Source organism: Toxorhynchites rutilus, chromosome 2, assembly GCF_029784135.1.
Source record: "Toxorhynchites rutilus septentrionalis strain SRP chromosome 2, ASM2978413v1, whole genome shotgun sequence".
Lineage (NCBI taxonomy): Eukaryota > Metazoa > Arthropoda > Insecta > Diptera > Culicidae > Toxorhynchites > Toxorhynchites rutilus.
In genome coordinates this window covers 272,916,233-272,939,787 of record NC_073745.1, presented here as the reverse complement: position 1 = coordinate 272,939,787, position 23,555 = coordinate 272,916,233, and the positions used below count along the sequence as shown (strand labels likewise).

The window sequence follows — 23,555 nt, the reverse complement described above, 5'->3', positions numbered from 1 at the left end:
AGGATCAAATTCACAATTGAAGAACCTCAATTTATTTATGGGCCAATTTGGACTATTACGCATCAATGGAAGGCTGCTAAATATGAAAGCTCCATACGATAAACGATTCCCTATTCTTCTACCGGCAAACCACAAAATTAGCTAGTTAATTATGAGATCCTTCCATGTAAGGACTTTTCACGCTGGACCATCACTTGTTCTGGCGACAGTACGACAGCGATTCTGGCCGCTTGTGGTCGGCAGTTACCTCGCAAGATAGTTCGCCAATGCATCACGTGCTTTCGGATAAATCCCAAAACTACGCAACACATAATAGCACCATTACCATCGGCTCGCTTGAATCCTGCTAGAGTGCTTTCTCGATCTGGGTTGGACTGCTGTGGGCCGTTTCTCGTTCGGCCGTTGAGTGGAAGAGGAGCTTCGGTCAAAAAATACGTCGCGTTATTCGTGTGCTTGGCAGTAAAGGCCGTGCACCTCGAAATTGTCGACCGTCGCTTGCATTAACACGGTAAAAATAATCGTTTCGCGGCGGGGACGGGTGTTCGAAATATATTGCGAAAATGCGACTGCGTTCGGGAACTTTAAACTCTGAGAAGGGATTATTTGAAGAAATTTCGTTCCACTAAATGGTCCAGTTACTGTTTGAGTGAAGGAATCCAATTTCGTTTCATCTCAGCCCGTTCTCCGCATTTTTGTGGGCTCTGGGAGGCAGGGATTAAGTCCTTTAAGTACCATTTTCGTCGTTTCATCGGTTGCAGATCATTGAACAAGGATCAGTTCCACACCGTCGTTGCTCAGATAAAAGCGATACTTAATTCACGCCCTTTGTGTCCAATGTCAGATAATCCTGAAGACATCTCTGCATTAACTCCGGGTCAATTTTTGGTTGGCGAATCCCTGTTTTCCATCCCCGAACCCGATTTAGGTAATATAAATATTAATCTCCTGTCCCGCTTCCGGGAAATAAGAAGATCTGTCCAAGATCTCTGGCGTTGCTGGTTCAGAGACTACGTCAGTCAACTCCAACAACGAAGCAAATGGAAAACAACCCTCACAGACGTTCAAAATGATCAATTGGTCCTCCTGAGGCAGGACAACGTACCACCGCTCCAATGGCACGCATCATACAAACGATTCCCGGAAAGGATGGTCATGTTCGAGTAGTGATCGTGCAAACAACGAATGGGAAATATCGCAGAGCAATCACCGAAATCGCAATTCTACCAATTGAATGTGACGCGAACAATGTAACTCCAAGTTAGATGACGGTTGAAACAACGGTGTCCGGCATGTTCACGATGAATAAAACCTGAAAAGAAACACAAAAAAAAACAGGAAACCAAAATGAATTTATACTTTTTTTTTTATCCCATTTATTTATTTAAGGCTCATTAGCAATCTAGCTGTAACAGAGCCGAATTTTAATCGTGTACATGTCACATGGTTATCATATCTATAATATAGCACATTACATAGTTGCCATTCGCCAGTATTCCTTCTATACCATTACATATGGTACATTCACACAGTAGCCATTTAGGCGTAAGAGTATTCTTTTCTGTTCTTTCATTATCCAGTTGGACCACCGGAGATTTTATGATTCTAGACAGAATCATAAAGCTAAGCTACAATAAACTAAATGTTCTGGAATTTTCCTTGTGATTTGGTTTCGCATGACGGTAGCAAAACTCTCTCCACCAATGATGACAGCTAAGCCAATCTAGACAGACAATATTAACCCTTTCGCTACGAGCGTCGTCTATAGGCGACATCCGCGCGATGACCTGTGTGTACGAGCGTCGTCTATAGACGACATCAGGGTGATACTGCACATCGATCACACCAGCGCGATATGCATATTTTTCGGCTCCGTTCAGCGGTAGCACTTCGACAGAGCACTTCGAAGAGCATAGGTTAATAGAAAGGGCTTCTGTTGAGAAGAGGGCAACACGGAGATAAGTGTGTGTATATTTAGATGCTTCAATATATGGATATTTGTGTGCGTACGTGCGTGCTTCATAACCCGTACGCAAAAATAGTGCATATTTGCTACGCTGAACCCCCATTTGTATCTGCTCCCGTGTGTATTGGTGGTGCAAATTATGCTTCCGTAACGATAAATATAAACACGGAGAGGAGATAGCGGGAGGGAAATATTTGCGCTGTGGTATCAGTAGTGAATCTCTGCTGAGGCCAATTGTTCAGTATTTTTCCAAGCAGTTAACATTATTTGTTTTCCGTCATCGTAAAGGCTTCGTTGGTGCATTACATCAATGCATTGAACTGACAGTATGGCGAAGCAGGCATTAAGGTTGTGCGCCAAAAAAATATTTGGGGGATACCAATCATCTTGAATGTAGTGCTGGAATGTCGTAAGTTATTTGGGTTCGCGTACCAGTCGCAAAGCTGCTATCAATCAGGATTTCATTTGCGCTAATATTGATCATAATGCAGCAATGCTACTCTTTTCGAGGTTGAGATTAACAGAAAAAGATTATTTCGTTTATTTAGTCACCATGAAAGTAAATGTCGTTCTGAAATTTTGTGTATGATTTGGTTTCGCTTGCCAGTAGCAAAACGTTCTCAACTAAGGATGCTTATGCTTACCTCGAGCATGACAAAGTAATGCAACTTTTTTCGTGACAAGTAATATTAACAGAAGCGTTTCTTTTAAGAAGTGTTTAAATTTCTAGTAGCTTTGAGCCACCAATGTATGGCTCGGTATGCATACTATGGCGAACGCTTGTTTGGCGCGAAGTCGAGGGCGCGGAAAAAAAACTCTCATGATAACCAACTGCATCCGAGTGTTACGAATCGAGCAATGGAAGAAAATCTCGACCTTTATCAGGCTAAAAAATCCGGTAATCTTGTCCACCAACGAGAGCATGTTTACCGTCAATCTCGTATCAAATTCCAGGACCGTTCACTATGTTAGTTCTCCCGGTGAAAGACGTGGCCGACGAGCATAAAAACTTGTGTCTGACCAAGCATCCTGCTGATTATCATTGTCATTATATACGGTTGACGTTAAGTCAGACCAGACCATGTGACATTTTTACGATTTCGAGAAAAACGACATTGAAGTTTGGTGCTATGCGGGGTTTTCGTTGAGCATTCAAAACAATTTCGATACGTTATTCCTGCCAAACGCGTGATTTTGCAAATCTGATAAATGTGGTATGTAGCTTACGAAATGTTTAACCTAATGCTATCAATAACTCGAAATTTTTAATATTGCGACTTGGTTCCCTCTGACTCAACACTGACCATATGATTGAGTTGAAAATAAGAACAGCGCCGAAACATTATGACAAACTGTTTGAACATACTCTTTAGGGTTTCTACTTCGTCACTGAAACGCGATTTTATCACAATGAATTTAATTTCAAAAACCGTTTAATCTGACCTTTAATTGCAATTTTCGTGTTTTTTTTTTGTTTCTTCCGAACTTCCGAACTACACTTCAAAATTTATATTTTTAGGCGAGATGTGTAATTTTTTGTGGTCTTTGAGGTATTAAAACCGAATAGAATACAGCTGTTTATATCATTCTTGGAATGCTCAGGAAGAATATTTTGTTATAAAAGTGATAATTCTGGTTAAACAACGTTTTGCGCTACATGTTTATGTTATTTTTATAGCACGGAACGCTTCCAAATGGAGTAATCGTGGAATGACCACTGACCACCGATATCGTGTACTTTGACGCCGCTGAACATTTCGGAATTTACGTGAACAACTCCAAACTCATGATCCGCCGAAAATCAACTGTCGTTTTCTAAAAATAAAATTTCCGAAATGTTTGAACCGTGCAAACGAAAATATTCATTATCTATGGTATTATTAACTAATTTTCTGCGCTGAAGATTGACATGTCATTCAGAGCCAGAACTCGAAACCTTTTGTGTGGCATGCCCAGTTCTGGCAACACGGACATCGTCAGTTTAGCGATCAAGTGGGCTGGACAACCGGCACATCTTCCGCCATCTTATCAGCAGGCAGTCATCGTTCGGCTTCGGGTGGTCTCTGATTATCCCGCGGACGCTTATGGGCACAAAAAAAACAGGAAACCAAAATGAATTTATACTTTTTTTTTATCCCATTTATTTATTTAAGGCTCATTAGCAATCTAGCTGTAACAGAGCCGAATTTTAATCGTGTACATGTCACATGGTTATCATATCTATAATATAGCACATTACATAGTTGCCATTCGCCAGTATTCCTTCTATACCATTACATATGGTACATTCACACAGTAGCCATTTAGGCGTAAGAGTATTCTTTTCTGTTCTTTCATTATCCAGTTGGACCACCGGAGAGCGGAGACAGTTGATTGATCATTGTTGAGTTATTTATAGAACAGCAGCCCGATGTGTCTTGCAGAGCAGAGCAGTTGTATGGATGAATCGATCTTATTTCGATCGTGGATCGATCTCCATCGCTGATGATTGTTGCGTGGACGTAGCTATTCTGTAACAACACAAAGATGGTCAATGAGGGTTCTGAGTTTTGAACTCACGAGCGATCGCTTACAAAGCGAACGCGCAACCAATGTGGCTACGAAGACCCCCCTAGAATTTATACTTATCACAAGTCATACTTACCAAATACACACCCTGCTATAATTTACCATAATATTATACTTACCTTACAGTGTATACTTACCTTGTATTGAAATACCCTTGAAGTTATTGTAAAACCACGAACCAGAAACCATTGCTCAATTTGGAATAAATTCTCGTACGATACACATCGTAAGTTTGTATTTAGCCCGACAAAAAAGACCATTGAGCGAGAATAGATTTTCGAAATAAGTTTAAAAAAAATAGAGTGAAGTTCGCAACACATACAAACAGTAATTAGTTATTTGGGGACTGAGCCCATCTTGGATTTGAATTTTATATAAATAACTATATTCTACTAGTTAATCCCTTTCATTTGATATACATATTGATGGGGTTCTTAGAAAATGTGTAATCCACCATTTTGTAGCGGCCGCCATCTTGGATTTGCATTTTTCATAAATAACTGTGTTCTACTAATCAAGCCCTTTCATTCGATACCCATATTGATTGGGTTTTGGGGAAAACCCATACTGATGAGATTTTGAGAAAATATGTACATAATCCGCCATTTCGTACCGGCCACCATCTTGGATTTTCAAGATCATGGAATACGCAGTTTTATAATGACACCAGAGATAAAGATGTGTTCCAAATTTCATATCAATCGGTCACCGGGAAGGGAGTTAAATTTCTATTAATGTGGTACAACGCTACAGACAACGTTATAAAGTTACAAAGTTACAAAGTCACAAACATACAAACGGGTCAAGGTAGATAAAACCGTTTAATAAATAAGAGGGAAAATTCGTTTTCTTATGACTCGATTATCCGGAGTGAAAAGAAATCAATACTCCGGATAATCGAGTCCGACCTGTACTTGCAATATTACAATGAAATATATATCATTCTCTGCTATTTTTTTTAGAATTTTGATATTTTGACAACTAAACATCACACCGGTCAAAATGACCGGTTTGGTAGAAATAGGTATATAGCAACTGTCGGTAGTTTGAGTGTTAATCGCAAACGTTTCGATAAAATTTAACACATCAATCGAACTCATATCACATAATAACACAATCATACGAAATTCCCAAATAGTCTTTTGTTTCCAGAAATAATCAGCAATTCCAATCAGGATGCATGTATGCAACCGGAGAGGGGCCCAGCATTCCATTTCCCTGAAGTCATGATTTCAACCGAAATCAAATTGCACACAGGAGGGAGTCGAATTTTGTGGGCTGGGTAAAATGCTCAATAATTTACTGGGCTCCATGGAAGATACCGTAACATGCTGGCTGCAAATTTTCGTTGGGTGAACCCCTTCCAATAGAACAAACAATGCCAACGGGGGGGCGCGCTGGTAATCGGAACAAAAAGGTAATTATCATGCAGCCACCGGAATGCAGACAGTTTCAGGGAAAGCGCAAGGATACGACAGCAGGCTGTCTGGGGGTGAGTTTTACGCATACATTGTGATTCCTCCGAGCAGCGGCACAGCGGTGCTCGATTGTGACGAATGGTGCTGATAACGGATGTGATTGCGCACGTAATGGAGATCGTTACTGCCCTGGGTGGAGATCTATGCCTTTATAATACATAGGTATATGGGATTTCCCTGGACTCTCATTCCAGAGGCATTGCATGTGTAATGTCGTGCACCGTTAATTCATGCGTGTAAGTGATTGAATTATCGGTTGGAATTAATTATAGCAACTGATTGCTGTCGGTGATATAATTAGCGTTTTGAAAGCCGAGACCATTGCGAAGAGCTGCAGCTGTAATTGGCTAGTATGTTCCATCATTTTGAATCAATTTCAAATTTTCCGTCAAGCTGCGCTTCAAATTGAAATACTGATTGCAAACCAGAAGTTGTGTTGTTCCATCTCGAAATAAAAGAAAAAAAAACTAAATGCACCAGCTTACCAAGGGATGCTAGTGTTGTAATGGTTTCATTACCGTAAACTCACATCCCCCTGCATTCCAACCAAACAAAGAAGATTGGCTTACCCCTTTTCTCGATGGGTTGATTTGTTGCAAGAGAGATACGACCCTTTTCTTTAGCTCCTGCACATTCGTATCGTTGCCGCCACCACACGAAACAGCGACGTGTTCCCGATTGAGGAAGGGAATAGAGCTTCGGAGTGTTCCTATATATTTTCCAATTTCCAATAAACCGCAAAACTCGTTTGTATATCAGCGGGCACCGAAAATAAACCCCAAGCTACAAGCTCACAAGCAAGTATTTATAGCTAGTTCGATAGTGACGGAAATACGAAACTGAAACTGATCCCTTTTGCGGAGCTCTGGAATGAGCACAGTGGTAGAATAATAATTTCCGGATGTAATGGCGTGCTGTGCGCTTAAAACCAGCTGAGTGTGCTTCGAATTGAATTCGACAGTGTTTTGATTAAAATGTGGTGGGCGCATCCAATACCACAGCAATATCATTGTTTGAACGTTTAATTTTCAAATTGATATGAATTCAATGGAACAAAAATTCAAAAAGCTCCCAAGCATTAACTGTTTGATTTTATTGATTGGGGTTCAGTCGTGTTTGTATGTGTATTTTGGGATACTCTGATGTTCGAAATGTTCGACATTCATGGATTTTCTCCCGATTTCTAAACTAAGAGACTCTAAGTCATTAGTAGTGGGACTAAATGAAAACACGCTTGGTTTTTTTTTTGACGTAGAACTACGTCTTTCATTAAGGGTGCCAGATCTGAAAACAGGTCACGTTTTATGAAATAAAGTTAACGTGAACGGATTCTGGCGGTTTACATACCAAACGAATCGGAAATTCCCTAAGATTTGTTTGAATTGCTACACATTACAATCCCATCGTCTGTATATGGTTTAAATTGATGAAAATTGGAAGCCAAAATTACTCACTCACTGCCAAATTACTCACTCGCTGATGTCTCTGGCATTGCAATCATTGCATCAAACTGACGCCATTGCATTCATGTTTTGAGCTACACAATTATGTGGGGAATCATAAAGCTAAGCTACAATAAACTAAATGTTCTGGAATTTTCCTTGTGATTTGGTTTCGCATGACGGTAGCAAAACTCTCTCCACCAATGATGACAGCTAAGCCAATCTAGACAGACAATATTAACCCTTTCGCTACGAGCGTCGTCTATAGGCGACATCCGCGCGATGACCTGTGTGTACGAGCGTCGTCTATAGACGACATCAGGGTGATACTGCACATCGATCACACCAGCGCGATATGCATATTTTTCGGCTCCGTTCAGCGGTAGCACTTCGACAGAGCACTTCGAAGAGCATAGGTTAATAGAAAGGGCTTCTGTTGAGAAGAGGGCAACACGGAGATAAGTGTGTGTATATTTAGATGCTTCAATATATGGATATTTGTGTGCGTACGTGCGTGCTTCATAACCCGTACGCAAAAATAGTGCATATTTGCTACGCTGAACCCCCATTTGTATCTGCTCCCGTGTGTATTGGTGGTGCAAATTATGCTTCCGTAACGATAAATATAAACACGGAGAGGAGATAGCGGGAGGGAAATATTTGCGCTGTGGTATCAGTAGTGAATCTCTGCTGAGGCCAATTGTTCAGTATTTTTCCAAGCAGTTAACATTATTTGTTTTCCGTCATCGTAAAGGCTTCGTTGGTGCATTACATCAATGCATTGAACTGACAGTATGGCGAAGCAGGCATTAAGGTTGTGCGCCAAAAAAATATTTGGGGGATACCAATCATCTTGAATGTAGTGCTGGAATGTCGTAAGTTATTTGGGTTCGCGTACCAGTCGCAAAGCTGCTATCAATCAGGATTTCATTTGCGCTAATATTGATCATAATGCAGCAATGCTACTCTTTTCGAGGTTGAGATTAACAGAAAAAGATTATTTCGTTTATTTAGTCACCATGAAAGTAAATGTCGTTCTGAAATTTTGTGTATGATTTGGTTTCGCTTGCCAGTAGCAAAACGTTCTCAACTAAGGATGCTTATGCTTACCTCGAGCATGACAAAGTAATGCAACTTTTTTCGTGACAAGTAATATTAACAGAAGCGTTTCTTTTAAGAAGTGTTTAAATTTCTAGTAGCTTTGAGCCACCAATGTATGGCTCGGTATGCATACTATGGCGAACGCTTGTTTGGCGCGAAGTCGAGGGCGCGGAAAAAAAACTCTCATGATAACCAACTGCATCCGAGTGTTACGAATCGAGCAATGGAAGAAAATCTCGACCTTTATCAGGCTAAAAAATCCGGTAATCTTGTCCACCAACGAGAGCATGTTTACCGTCAATCTCGTATCAAATTCCAGGACCGTTCACTATGTTAGTTCTCCCGGTGAAAGACGTGGCCGACGAGCATAAAAACTTGTGTCTGACCAAGCATCCTGCTGATTATCATTGTCATTATATACGGTTGACGTTAAGTCAGACCAGACCATGTGACATTTTTACGATTTCGAGAAAAACGACATTGAAGTTTGGTGCTATGCGGGGTTTTCGTTGAGCATTCAAAACAATTTCGATACGTTATTCCTGCCAAACGCGTGATTTTGCAAATCTGATAAATGTGGTATGTAGCTTACGAAATGTTTAACCTAATGCTATCAATAACTCGAAATTTTTAATATTGCGACTTGGTTCCCTCTGACTCAACACTGACCATATGATTGAGTTGAAAATAAGAACAGCGCCGAAACATTATGACAAACTGTTTGAACATACTCTTTAGGGTTTCTACTTCGTCACTGAAACGCGATTTTATCACAATGAATTTAATTTCAAAAACCGTTTAATCTGACCTTTAATTGCAATTTTCGTGTTTTTTTTTGTTTCTTCCGAACTTCCGAACTACACTTCAAAATTTATATTTTTAGGCGAGATGTGTAATTTTTTGTGGTCTTTGAGGTATTAAAACCGAATAGAATACAGCTGTTTATATCATTCTTGGAATGCTCAGGAAGAATATTTTGTTATAAAAGTGATAATTCTGGTTAAACAACGTTTTGCGCTACATGTTTATGTTATTTTTATAGCACGGAACGCTTCCAAATGGAGTAATCGTGGGATGACCACTGACCACCGATATCGTGTACTTTGACGCCGCTGAACATTTCGGAATTTACGTGAACAACTCCAAACTCATGATCCGCCGAAAATCAACTGTCGTTTTCTAAAAATAAAATTTCCGAAATGTTTGAACCGTGCAAACGAAAATATTCATTATCTATGGTATTATTAACTAATTTTCTGCGCTGAAGATTGACATGTCATTCAGAGCCAGAACTCGAAACCTTTTGTGTGGCATGCCCAGTTCTGGCAACACGGACATCGTCAGTTTAGCGATCAAGTGGGCTGGACAACCGGCACATCTTCCGCCATCTTATCAGCAGGCAGTCATCGTTCGGCTTCGGGTGGTCTCTGATTATCCCGCGGACGCTTATGGGCACACATTTTGGCGATCCTGCCAGGGGCGAGGATTAAACGGGATAATCGGAGACCGCCTATGGTTTGAGAAGTGATCCTTCAGACGCTCTGCGTGAGAGTTGGGTGTGACAAAAGTTGCACGATTCCCAAGTCCATTTGGCGTGTTTTGTTTTTCATCATTAAAGTTTGTGTGGAACCTTTTAGAGAAACAACATGGAATTGCGAGCACTGGAATTCCTCCGCTGCGACGAAGTCATGAATGGTCAGCTCGGAACTCGCTAGCAGAAGACTCCAAATAGCAGAACTTTTTTACCACGGGAGGCATGAAGACTGTCAGTAAGTAAATAGTACATTCGAAGAAGGATAAAGTAAACAGCAGGGTTGGCAGAAATACTAATGTTCCATGTTAAACTGCATACTGAGGGAAATAATTAGCAAATGTAACCAGTGTTGCCACACGTACAGATTTATCTGGAAAGGTACAGATTTTTTCGATATTTTTGGTACAGATTCTGTACGGTACAGGGTACAGATTTTCGTCGAAAAGTACAGATTGGTACAGATTTTTTAAATATTTTTTGCTCAGTGTTATTACTTGAAATCACTAGAGATGCGCCCCTTGCTATGAATGAAAGCAAAACAAAACGTATCTGTGAAGCTCAATGTGAAGAGCAGATTTGTGCTCCATGATTGCATCTGTTGTTGTCCTGCTCTCTCTTCCAGTAAACTTAAAAACATTGCCGAGAAAACGTCAAGACACTATGTGTAAGAAAGAAAATATGTTGATTGACTTGAAAACCGCCATTTGAAATCATTTACAAGCTTAGCTGAAATAGCCTTTTCGGTTTTTATTTCGATTACGAAGGTTATAGTGAGAAAAAGTGAAAATGTCCCGTAAAACAACGCTGAAGGATTATTTTAAAAAACAGGAGAGAGCTGACGCAGGTATGTTTTACTGTAAATGGCAATAATTAGATTATTCGATTTGTTTTTCAGGCAAGATTCTTTCATCACGTCCGCAAATTGATGAAACGGAAAAGTCCAAGACAAAAAAAAAAGAACGAACGAAAAAGATTCAGAGATGTCGAGTGGTACGAACCTAGTATTAATTTGTTTTTCAATATTGATGTGTGTTTTATTATTGATTTATTTTTAAGGCATGATTATTTCGATACCGCATTCACCATGTGACGAGATGGATGATTTGAATCCCAAAAAAACAAGCGAAAGAAACGGATTTTGAGCATTTTGAGATTGGTATGAAACCCGGTTCTATATAGAAAAACAAGTTGTTCATATGTTCATCCGCGCATGACTCTAGAATTAAGTTTTTTTTTTATATTGTTGTTGTGAAAATTTTGAAAGAAAAACCGGAAAAATCTATTTCCGATATGTTCTATAGTGAGATTCAAATTCACGTTGACGGCATTGAGCTTCGTGTTCCGTTGGTGTGTGGCGAAAATATAGGTGGAATAAACGCTATTTTGGAATAGAGTTATAGATGAAAATTCCGTATCAAATGTATGTTCTATGTAAAAGTAACATTTTTTTGTAAGTAGAGAAAAGTCTTGAATTGTGTCTGATAATAGATTTATATGATAATATTGAGTTTTGTTGGAAATGCTAGGGAGTTTACAGAAACATTATTACGTAAGGCTCAGAACCACGTATTTTGAGCACTCAAATAACATCCAGGAACAATTTCTATTAATATTTGTACGATTTGAAAATGTTTTGAGACTTTCTAATCGAATAGAGTTTTTTACTTTGTGACATGGTAGATGTTATTGTTGTAATTTCATCATTACATTCACTTGCAACGTAATCTACTATGAAGCATTCAATCGGGAGAAAACGTAACTGCTCAAAATTATTCAAACCAAAAAAATCAATTTTGGGCAGAACGAAGTTCGCCGGGTAAACACATTATTTATCGATAAGGTTCCGATGATACAAAGAACGCTGATGACCTTGACACAGACATTATAGTTGGAGAACCGGTCACTAAGAGAGTAAGAACTGCCAAAGAAAAATTGCAGAGATTCAGGAATGAATGGACTCGTGAATCAGAATACCGATGTTTCGAAAGATACAAGAAAAATGAATCATCTGCATGGTGTAAGATTTGTCTTGATAAACTGAGTATCAGAAGAGGTGGAAAATCGAACCTCGTAAGCCACCTTATAACTAAGCGTCATAAGGAGGCTGCTTCGAAAGTTATTGCTGAAGACAATAACAAACTGGACGATTTTGCAAATATTCAGGAACCCGACGAAGCTATGACAACGCAAGCAGAAGTAAGGATTTCTGCATGGGCAGTTGAAAACAACGTTTCGTTCAACTCTATCGATAAGCTGGTAGATGTTCTTCGAACTATTGATCCATATTCTAAGGTGTTGTCCAAAGTTAAGCTCGGAAGGACCAAGGCAACTGTTGTCGTTGGTGGAGTGATAGCAGAAGAGCAGCATGCGGAGTTGGTAGAAAAAATTAAAAAACGTAATTTCTCGTTGATCGTCGATGAGTCAACTGATATTAAAGCAACCAAAACTTTGGCAATGGTAGTGAGAATGTGCGATGTTGATGAACAAAATAATATTAAAGTACATGACGATTTTTACGCCGCAATATCCCTCGGTGCTGCTGATCATAAAAGCATTTACGATGCAATTATTGATCAGTTTCATAAGGACGGAGTTCCTTACAATGATCGTCTGAAAGGATTCGCGTCGGACGGTGCGACGATGATGATGGGGGTTTCAAATTCCGTAATGCGCTTGCTAAAAATCGATTGTCCAAATCTAGTAGTCGTCAAATGTACATGTCATTCGTTGGCTTTGTGTGCTAGTTATGCATGTGAGAAAATCCCCGACTATCTTGAGCATTTATTGAGGGATATATATACCTATATATCCAATAGTCCAAAAAGGACTAACGAATTCGAGCTAATACAGGAAGTTTTGGAACTCAAGCCGCTGAAAATCTTACACCCTTCGGCCATCCGTTGGCTTTCGTTAACGGCGGTGGTGAAGAGATGCATTTCACGATTTTCCGAGTTGATTTTGTTTTTCACCATTCAGTATGAATGTGACAGAAATCAGACTGCTTGCAGAATATTGACTGCTCTCAAAGATCTAATGACAAAACCTCTGTTGCTTTTTTGGTGTATATTTTGCCTCAGATAAATAGATTGAATCGTTTGTTCCAGGCTGAAAAACCTGAATTCACGATGCTACATGAAGAGCTGAAATTTTTTTATTTGATCATTCTCACTAATATCTGTGAGGAATCATACGTTGTTTCAATGTCCAATGCTAGTAAATTTGAAGATCATTTAAAAAGCGGCAAGAATATTTATGTGGGAATGGCAGCAGAAGAAAATATCAGAACAATGGACAGCGAAAGGTGGACCGTTTTTAAGAACATTTGTCGCAGTTTTTTCGTGGAGTTGATCAAGCAAATGAGAAAAAGATACGATTTTGATGATCCGACGCTCAAGGCTGCGGCTATGCTGAATCCCAAAAACTTTCCCAATTTGACAAGCATCAACGTTATATTAGAGGCGTTTCCAGGGTTCTACGATGGGATTATACAAGATCTGGAGGATGAATTCCGTACCCTGAAGATAAAATTACTCCGTAAGGAAATCATAGATTCAGAAAACGAGCATGTGCAAGATTGGTGGACAAAAATAGGGTGCCTAAAAAGAGTTGACGGCTCACTCGCATTTTCGGCACTTCGATGCCTTGTGTGTAACGTTCTCACTATGCCCCACTCCTCGGCAACTGTCGAGCGAATTTTTTCTGAATATAATCAAAATAAAAATAAGCTTCGGAATAGACTCAGCAACGATACGATAAACGCTATTTTGAAATCAAAAGACTTGATTAAACATCGTGGCGGAAGCTCGAAAATTTTAATGAATGAAAGTATGCAATCTAGATTTAAAAAAACTATGTATAAGCATCATCAAGCACACGAATGACTTGCAAATGTTTATGTAGTATTTGTAGTAAATAAATGTAAACATATATTAATTAGTTAGTAATGTTGGTAAGTAAATATATTTTGTAGTGAATGAAAGATTTTTTTCATGCTAAAATAATAGATTTTTTTTGTGGTTTGGTTCGATGGTACAGATTTTTGGAAGAAAAAGTACAGATGAGAAAGATTTTTAACTCCTCTGGTACAGATGAAAATGTGGCAATACTGAATGTAACGATGTTTTTTTGGTAAATGCTACCAATCTATAATCATTTTCTACCGTACGTAGAAACATATATGGCAAGCAGAATCATGATGTGTAAGCCCAATATCGGCTACATTTTTCCTGGCGAAAATACACGTATTTGAATTATATCCTTATTATACCTCCGTATTGCGTTATGTCAACAGTGAAAATGGTCAAGATGACAAGATTCAATTTTACTAATGTAACGAGTAAAATATACCAATCTCTGGTAGTGATGTGGGAAAATTTTGTACATTCTCCAAATATTTGCTACCAAAGGTATTTGGTAATTTTATACCGAGGATTTTTCTAAGTGCAGAAACTTTAATAGAAAAATAGAAACTTGTTGCTAGAAACAATGATTTGTTTTTTTAATTAATGCAGGTCAGTACTTTGATTGCTATAGAGTAACAACACAACATTAATTATGTTTCTACGTTTTGTAGTCAATATTTAAAAAATAGGTACTGATGCACATCAGTCTCGTAAATCCATTGCATTAATACCTTTTACTTCGCAGTAACGCATTGAAACTCAAGATAACGGATCATAAATTTAAATGAGCGCTACTCTAAAGATGCACAATGAAAACGAACAAATTATTAACACCGATATGTTTCAGCTTTTGACGTAGGACTACGTCTAACCGGAAGATATAGGGGGTGAAATGGAAATCTAGGCACTGAACAAGTAGGAAAAAATGCAAGATTTGGAACGCTTATAACTCGAGCATTTCTCAATAGATCGCAAAGGTTTTTGCATCAATTGATAGGAAATATATCTACGTATCTATCATTACGAATAACATTTCATTTTTCTTGAGATAAATAATTGAATAATTGTGAAATATCAAGCATTGTCAAAATGCACTATGTGCCCATTTTTGATTGGTCCATTTTGTGCTCCTCAAATCGTACCGACCAAACCGGGCAACCAGAGCAGCAACGAAATAGAATGAAGCACGATTGGAAAGGAAAAAGAAAAAATGAACGAAACATTGGTCGCAGTCTCACACATGTGTAATTCTCGAGCCAGCCAGTCAGCTTAAAAATCCCCGCTCCGCTGCCGTAACGATCATTCTCATTCAAACCGTACACCATATCGGTTCGCATCACAACACATCAACAAACCAACCCAAGCAGCCATGTCAGGAGGAAAAGTGAAGGGAAAGGCAAAATCCCGCTCGAACCGTGTTGATCTGAAGTTCCCCGCAAGGGTAGCTAGGCCGAGCGCGTTAGTACCAGTGCACCAGTCCACCTAGCCGGCGTTATATAGTTTCGGCCGCTGAAGTGATCGAGTTGACTGACAAAGCTGCTCGCGACGATAAGAAAACCTGTATTCAGAACAGACCACATTCGGTTCGGTGGACATCAAGACAACAACAGGCAGTTGCAGCGAGTGGCAAACGCAATCGCAAAACGGCAGCATGTAGCAGAAGAAAAACGTTTGTTCTTTATACAAACTGCTTTGGTGGCAAATCCAGAAAAAGGCGGCATCGATGGCGTTCGAAAAGGTTTTTTTCAAAACCACGAGTACAAAGTTTTCTAAATTGGAACCATTCCATAAAACAAGGGGCTTTTCAGGGCCATTAAACCTTCCAAAAAAGAGTTTAGGAAATACAGTTCAATGCTTTCTAAAACAATATCCAAAATAATAATAAAACACAAATTGATTTTTTCATAATTTATTTGCCAGGATATGATGAGTATGTGAATTTGGCAGTTGTTCTGAGCTTATTGATTTTCACCAATTCTTAAATTGCTTCTAGATTGATAGTACAGTAATTTACACTTATCTCGACATTTAGCTAATTGGACGGACCTACAGGTGCGACATATTTAGTTTGACATTTTTGTAAACATAGAGTTCGGGGTCCAAATTATGACCCCACATTGAAAGTCAACACTGTACCACTGTCATCGCAAATGTTCAATTACAGGTTAAAATTACCTCCAATCCGATACTGAGTGGTGGTAATGCGACGTGCCATTGAATGTAATTTACTGTAAAATATGTCACAAGCTGGATGGGAAGAAATTTTCCAACTGTGAAAGCTGTGGCGAGTGGCAAATGCAATCGCTAAAAAGGAAGGTTTAGCCGAACAAGATGGGGATATCGAGTGACAACAAAACAATAAACTCTTTAGATTGAAGATAATTTTGTGATCCTGAAAAGGACCCTTTTTAGCCTGCATGTGAATCCAACAAGCGAACAAATCGTAATGAATGTATTTTTTTGCCATCGCTCCCTTTTAACGCTCATTCGTTCGTCTCGTTGGACTCGCCCCTCTGGCTGAGTCTGCAGATTTGTCTCTATCCTGTGAGTGTGTACCGCTAGAGTATAAAACACGCGGACCTCAAAAAAATATCTTATTTTCTTTCAAACCGTAAACCCGTAAATCGGCATCGTGGACGTAACAAAGGAGGACAAGTTAAGGGAAAGGCAAAGTCTCACTCGAACCGTGCAGGTCTCCAGTTCCCTGTTGGTCGCATTCACTGATTGCTCCGCAAGGGTAACTAGGCCGAACGGATTGGTGCCGGAGCACCAGTATACCTAACAACGATTATAGAGTTTCGGCCGTCGGAGTGCTCGAGTTGGCTTGCAAAGCTGCTCACGACAATCAGAAAACCCGCATCAAGAACAGAGCAGCTTCGGTTCGGCGCTCATCAAGGCAACAATTAGTTTCAGTGAGTGGCAAACTGCTTCTCCGGCACGTCGCATTAAATGTAATTTACTGAACAATATGTCACAAGCTGGATAGGAAGAAATTTTCCAACTGTGAAAGCTGTGGCGAGTGGCAAACGTAATAGCTAAACAGGAAGGTTTAACCGAACAAGATGGGAATATCGAGTGATAACAAAAACACAACACCAAAGGTTCTTTTCAGAACCATCAACATATTCATAAAGAGTAAACAGTAAACTAATCCATTTTTCAGGTAGATAGGTAGGTATTCACGTAGGAGAAGAAAATAAAACAATATATTTAAAATATATATTTAACAAAAGCTGTCCCCTTTGTATAGTCCTACGTCACTCCGGTTATGTCCCCGACATTACCCACCCGTCTTTTTTTTTAATATAGAATGGGTACAGTAGATAAATGTCTAATAAAAAGTACGGATCGGGACGTCCGTATGAAAAAATTATAATGATAAGAGTGCGGATCGGGACGACCATGCTGTGTAAGAAATGAAGTAAAAATATTTGCGAATCGGGACGACCGCGCAGAAAAAGTACGGGTCGGGACGACCCTATGGAAACTTTGGATATGAATGTCAGATGGCGTCAGACATTAGAATGAATCGACTCAATCAATGACAGCTGATTATAGTAACCCTATCAGCTGCATAAACTTTGTTTAGGTTCTTTAGTATTTTCTACATATCAGTTAGATAGAAAATTTGTTTTTTCTATCTGACCGATAGGTGGAAAAAATTCTTTATGTAAAGTAAACTAAACTAAAAAGTCATCTTGAAAAAAATCGACGAGGAAATGAAAATCCACTTCAGAATGCAAATCGCGGAATTTTAAATCCTGCTCAAACTTTCCTACTGTCGCAGAGATTAAGCATAATTACGGGTAAGCAGGCAGTTAAATTCAAAGTATTTCAAGCGCGATTCAATCCTCTCCGAAGCGAGCTCGTGCACGGCGATTACGGTTGTAAGCGCCCTAAATGTTCTTAGCACGAACGATTGAATCCGATCATTATAAATTACAGCACACATTCGCTCTTTTCCACTTTTACCTGGATACCATGCTCATCCGTGCTTTGCGTTTCAATGAGCTGTTGAATAAATGATTACGCCGCGGCAGCCCATCACTAGGCAGCTGCTCGTCTGTGTTCTTCGATATCAATATTTCCACCGAGAATTGGGGCTAATCCTAATGCATCGCAGAGGAGAAAACTCGTTATTTTCCCTTTTTTTTTGTTCACCCTTTAGCTTGCTGTCCGATTTGTGAATTGAACAAGAAAAATTGGAACCCATTGGAATTGTATTGATTGCTAGGGATATTCACTCACCTCTGCAGACGAACGCGCGGTTCGTGATGTGGAATCTGGCGAACTTTAGAACCCGGCGCCATCCAATATGTCCGGCAGTATCAACGGCGGACAGTTCAGTGGCGTGCATGTAACCCGTGGCACTGGGTCATTCTCGGGACCTGCCACACAAACGCAGTGCAGGCAATTGCCCGTTTCCTGCTTCAGCACCGAACCCACCTTGTACGAAACACCTGCATGGGAGGAATTGATTGAAAAGAGTACATTAATCCATGGCGTAATTTGCGAGAGCCGCCGGATGTGATAACGTCAATTGATTTTGCGTTGATAAACAATTTGTGTAAACAATCATGAACTTCCGGCTCATTAAGCGTTGACCGAATTCCATTTGTTTGCTCTCGACAGGTGCTGGAAATCAATTATTCATTTCACGAGCTGTCTTTGATGATGTATGAATTCGAAGAGAGAAGTAATATCAACACAATTTCAACTGACTTCATTTCGTGTTATTCGAACTTAAACTTACCCATAACAACGCAATGCTGTTGTGGAATGCTTTTTGCGCCCACTGTCGCACTACTCTGCGTGGTCATAGTTGCTCCTGTCGTTTTCATTTGCGTTCCGCTGCTGCCTCCGCCATTATCACTGAGTCCAGGAACTGCCGGGTAGATCAATTCCGTTTGATTGTCGTCCAGATAATCACCGCCGTCCACCGCCGTCGAATTGAGCACGTCGATAATGGACCCGGATGAGAGTGGCGCATATGGCGTTAGTGGTGGATTGGTAGCCGCACCCCCGGAAGCGGAATCCGACAATCGGTTTGAATAAATCGAATTTCGTGTCACGTTGGTTATCATTGTTATCAACGGCGGCATCGGGTCGCTGCCGCTCTCCGCTGAGCTCGTTGAGCTCGTTGCCTGTTGGTCATGATGTTCCAGCGAGGAATCACCCTGTGCCACCACTGCCGGTATATCCGTGGCATTGGTGACCGTGGTCAGTTGCTGCTGCTGCTGCTGGTCTGGTTGCGATGGCAATCGATTCATACCGAAGGCGTTTTCGGTCACCTCCATGCTGGTGTCGTCGAACATTTCCACGTGTCCCGACGATGTGATGATGTAATGCTGCTGTTTGTCCTCCTCCGCCTCCTTGAACATGCCGTATCCGTACCCACCGAATTTGCCGTCTGTGGAAGTGGTTCAATTTGTTTTTTGTTATTATTGGAAGGAAATGACGAACTATTTATTAGTTCGTCTTAATTATGTAAAGTACAAGACCCCTCTCTCGTTGTCAGTCCAGACGCTACTCATTACAAGAGTGACCAGCGATTATTCTGACTGTGCACAAATTGGAAAGAGTATGGCACGTGTAAGGTGATTAGATTTTTATAATTAAACGGTTTTATTTAGCTTCACCCGTTTGTATGTACGTTTGTAGCTTTATAACTTTGTAACTTTGTCTGTAGCGTTTTCCCGCATAATAAAATTTGACCCCCTTCCTGTTTACCGATTGATATGAAATTAAGAACACAACTTTATCTTTGCAGTCGTTATAAAACTGCGTATTCCATGACCTTAAAAATCCAAGGTGGCGACCGCACAAAATGGAGGAATACATATTTTCTCAAAACCTCATCAATATAGGTTTTTTTATAAAACCCCACCAATATGGGTATCTTATGAAGGGGCTTGACTAGTAGAATACAGTTGTTTATGAAAAATGCAAATCCAAATGGTGTCATATATATATATATATATATATATATATATATATATATATATATATATAGGGTTGGGGAAAAAGAAATGTCTTATTTCTGATCGAAATTTGACGCTTTATTTAACATACTTAAAATTATCCAATTTAAGTCAAATATGCGCCGTTTTGTTTGCAAACTTGTTGCCATTTAGAATGCAACTTCATTTTCCCCCTCTTATAAAACCACCCCTCCTTATTTGCCAAAAACTCAGACAGCCAGTTTTCGCAAGCCTCTTTTGAGGCCAACTTAGTATCACCAAGAGCGTTTTGCATTGACTGGAAGAGATGATAATCACTTGGAGCCAGGTCCGGACTATACGGTGGGTGCAATAGGACATCCCATCCGAGCTCCCGTAGCTTCTGGCGGGTTATCAAAGATGTGTGAGGCCGAGCGTTGTCCTGGTGGAAAACAACACCATTCCTATTGATCATTTCTGGCCGCTTCAGGTCAATCGCCTGCTTCAAACGGTCAAGCTGCTCACAGTAGAGAAATTCCCTTCCAATCCCACCAAACACACAGCAAAACCTTCATGGCCGTCAATCCGGGCTTGGCAATGGTTTGGGCCGGCTCACCGCGCTTCGACCACGACTTTTTTCGCTTTAGGTTGTCGTACGTGATCCACTTTTCATCACCAGTCACCATCTTCTTCAAAAATGAGTCGAGTTCGTTCCGTTGCAGCAGTGCATCGCAGGCGTTGATCCGGTCTAAAAGATTTTGTTGCGTCAACTCGTGTGGCACCCTTTCAACCAGCATTTTTTGGAATCCACTCTTCTGCAAATGGTTCCAAACGGTTTTATGGTCTATACCCAGTTCCTGGTCAATCGAGCGAGTGCTCACATGCCGGTCTACTTGGATGATTTCAACGATTTTATCGGTTTCCACGACGATTGGCCTACCAGTACGGGGTGTATCTTCGACAGTCACTACACCAGAACGAAATCGATCAAACCAACACTGTGCTGTGCGAATCGTTACAGTATCGGGTCCATAAACCACACGAATTTTTTCAACCGCCTTCGTTGCAGTTTTACCTCGCAGGTAGTAAAAACGTAAAATATGACGAATTTCTTGCTTGGTGGACTCCATCTTTGACGCGCTATAACTTGAGACTGAAAAGGACAATCATAACACTGTCAAAACGACACTTGTAGCACAGATTGTCGTCTTTAAATAGCCGTATAGTATGACCCGATGCGAGAAGTACAACACAAGATATGTTTAAGTGTTGCCATATGTAGACAATATACGACATTTCTTTTTCCTCAACCCAATATATATATATATTAGGCTGTCAAAAAAATCCTGCGGTATTTCCGCGAGGTGTCTTTGTAAGCGCGTAGTTCTAGTTGTATTCATTGTATCGAGTCATACTATAGCTTGTTGGAAAGGTATTTTGCGCGCTATAATATAGTCCTTGACAGTGTTTTGTTTGGTTAAGTCGTTCGTGAGTTATAGTGTCGCAAATATGGAGCAAAATAAAGAGAAAATCCGACATATTTACTATGACAAAGGCAAAAATGCATCTCAAGCTGCCAATAAAATTTGTGCAGTTTATGGACCCGATACAGTTTCCATTTCCACCGCACAACGATGGTTTCAACGTTTTCGTTCTGGTGTAGAGGTCGTCGAAGATGCGCCACGCTCCGGAAGGCCTGTCGTCGAAAATTGCGACAAAATCGCTGAATTAGCCGAGAAAGACCGGCATAGTAGCATCGGCCAAGAGCTGGGGATAAGTCATCAAACCGTTATTAACCATTTGAAGAAGCTTGGATTCACAAAGAAGCTCGACGTATGGGTGCCACACACGTTGACACAAAAAAAACATCTTTGACCGTATCGACGCATGTGAATCGCTGCTGAATCGCAACAAAATCGACCCGTTTCTGAAGCGGATGGTGAATGGCGATGAAAAGTGGGTCACTTACGACAACGTGAAGCGCAAACGGTCGTGGTCGAAGCCCGCTGAAGCGGCTCAGACGGTGGCCAAGCCCTCATTAACGGCCAGGAAGGTTCTGCTGTGTGTTTGGTGGGATTGCCAAGGAATAATCTTTTATGAGCAGCTTCCATATGGCCAAACGCTCAATTCGGACCTGTACTGCCAACAACTGGACCTTTGAAGGTAGCACTCATGAAGAAGAGGCCATCTTTGATAAACAGAGGCCGCATTGTCTTCCATCAGGACAACGCCAGGCCACACACTTCTTTGGTGACGCGCCAGAAGCTCCGGGAGCTCGGATGGGAGGTTCTTTTGCATCGGCCGTATAGTCCGGACCTTGCACCAAGTGACTACCACCTGTTTTTGTCCATGGCGAACGAGCTAGGTAGTCAGAAGTTAGCCACAAAAGAGGCCTGTGAAAATTGGCTATCCGAGTTTTTTGCCAATAAGGAAGCAAGCTTCTATAACAGGGGTATTATGAAGTTGGCATCTCGTTGGGAACAAGTCATCGAATAAAACTGCGCATATTTGACTTAAAACAGATGATTGTAACTAATTTTATGAACAAATGAAAATTCAAAAAAAATACCGCAGGACTTTTTTGACAGCCTAATAATTATATTTTATATATTTTCTCAGAACCCCACAAATTTATTTATAAAAAAATGCAAATCAAAAATGGCTGCCACCACAAAATGGCGCAATACATATATTTTTTTAAAACCTCATCAACAGGAGTATCAAATGAAAGGGCTTGACTAGTAGAACAAAGTTATTTATAAAAAATTCAAATCCAAAATGACAACCACTACAAAACGGTGAAACGGAATTTTTTTTTCAATACCCTATCAATCGAATGAAAGTGCTATTAGAACGGGATAGATCATGAAAAATCCCAATCCAGGATGGCCGCAGTCCCCAAATAAACAATTACTTTTTCCAAATGGTTTGATTCATTTTTGCAATCCCCTAATGTCAATATTAAATGAAATGATTTGACTAATAGAATACAGTACATCATAAAAATATTCTGAAGAAAATTAGGTAAGAAATAAAAAATTAAACAAAAAATTGGATGGTTTTATTATAGAGAAATATACTAATGATACTAATAATGTACTAGAAACTAGAAAATAAAATTAGTAAAAAAAACTTTTTAAGTTAAACGGTTTCTTTGTGATTAAACATAAGAATAATACAGATAATGTACTAAAAGCTAGAAAATAATAAGGCATGTAGCAGCTAGCAGTCATCATACCCCTTCCTTCATTAATCAAGGACATTGATGAGACTAAAATAAAATCGTGGGACATATGATGAAACCGTTAAATGCGGATAATGGAAATCCAACGTGTCCCACGATTTTATTTTAGTCTCATCAATGTCCTTGATTAATGAAGGAAGGGGTATGATAACTGAAGAATTTTTTTACTAATTTTATTACGTTACGTTAACTTAAAACAGGTAATAAAAATAAAAAGCGAGAGCGAGAAAAAAAACTGTTCAGGAGATTTTCCAAATATGTTCTGGATGTTTTGGATAACTTTTTATTGAATGTGAAAATAAAGCACAATATACGATACGATTGTGGCGACAACAAATACTATCCAATTTTTAAATTAATTGTTCATCAAACAATTCAATATTT

At 39.8% G+C, this 23,555-nt stretch overlaps 1 protein-coding gene, 1 long non-coding RNA gene and 1 pseudogene across 6 annotated transcripts in view; 2 read left to right on the top strand and 1 right to left on the bottom strand.

The window, feature by feature from the left end:
* Nucleotides 1–23,555, bottom strand: part of LOC129768722 (nucleoprotein TPR) — a 330,016-nt gene that overhangs the window by 31,031 nt on the left and 275,430 nt on the right. For all 5 annotated transcript variants that reach the window (XM_055770553.1, XM_055770549.1, XM_055770551.1 and 2 more), the window contains exons 6-7: nucleotides 18,742–19,398; nucleotides 18,237–18,448 (exon numbers count right to left, since the gene is read on the bottom strand). In XM_055770553.1, the coding sequence (XP_055626528.1) occupies nucleotides 18,282–18,448; nucleotides 18,742–19,398 (824 nt within the window). In that variant the 3' untranslated portion in view covers nucleotides 18,237–18,281. The remainder of the gene's footprint in view (nucleotides 1–18,236; nucleotides 18,449–18,741; nucleotides 19,399–23,555) is intronic.
* LOC129768726 (uncharacterized) lies at nucleotides 10,802–11,303 on the top strand. The gene is made up of 3 exons (XR_008741718.1): nucleotides 10,802–10,930; nucleotides 10,982–11,076; nucleotides 11,143–11,303. It is a non-coding gene; the product is annotated as an uncharacterized LOC129768726 (long non-coding RNA).
* LOC129766898 (uncharacterized) lies at nucleotides 12,257–14,289 on the top strand (annotated as a pseudogene).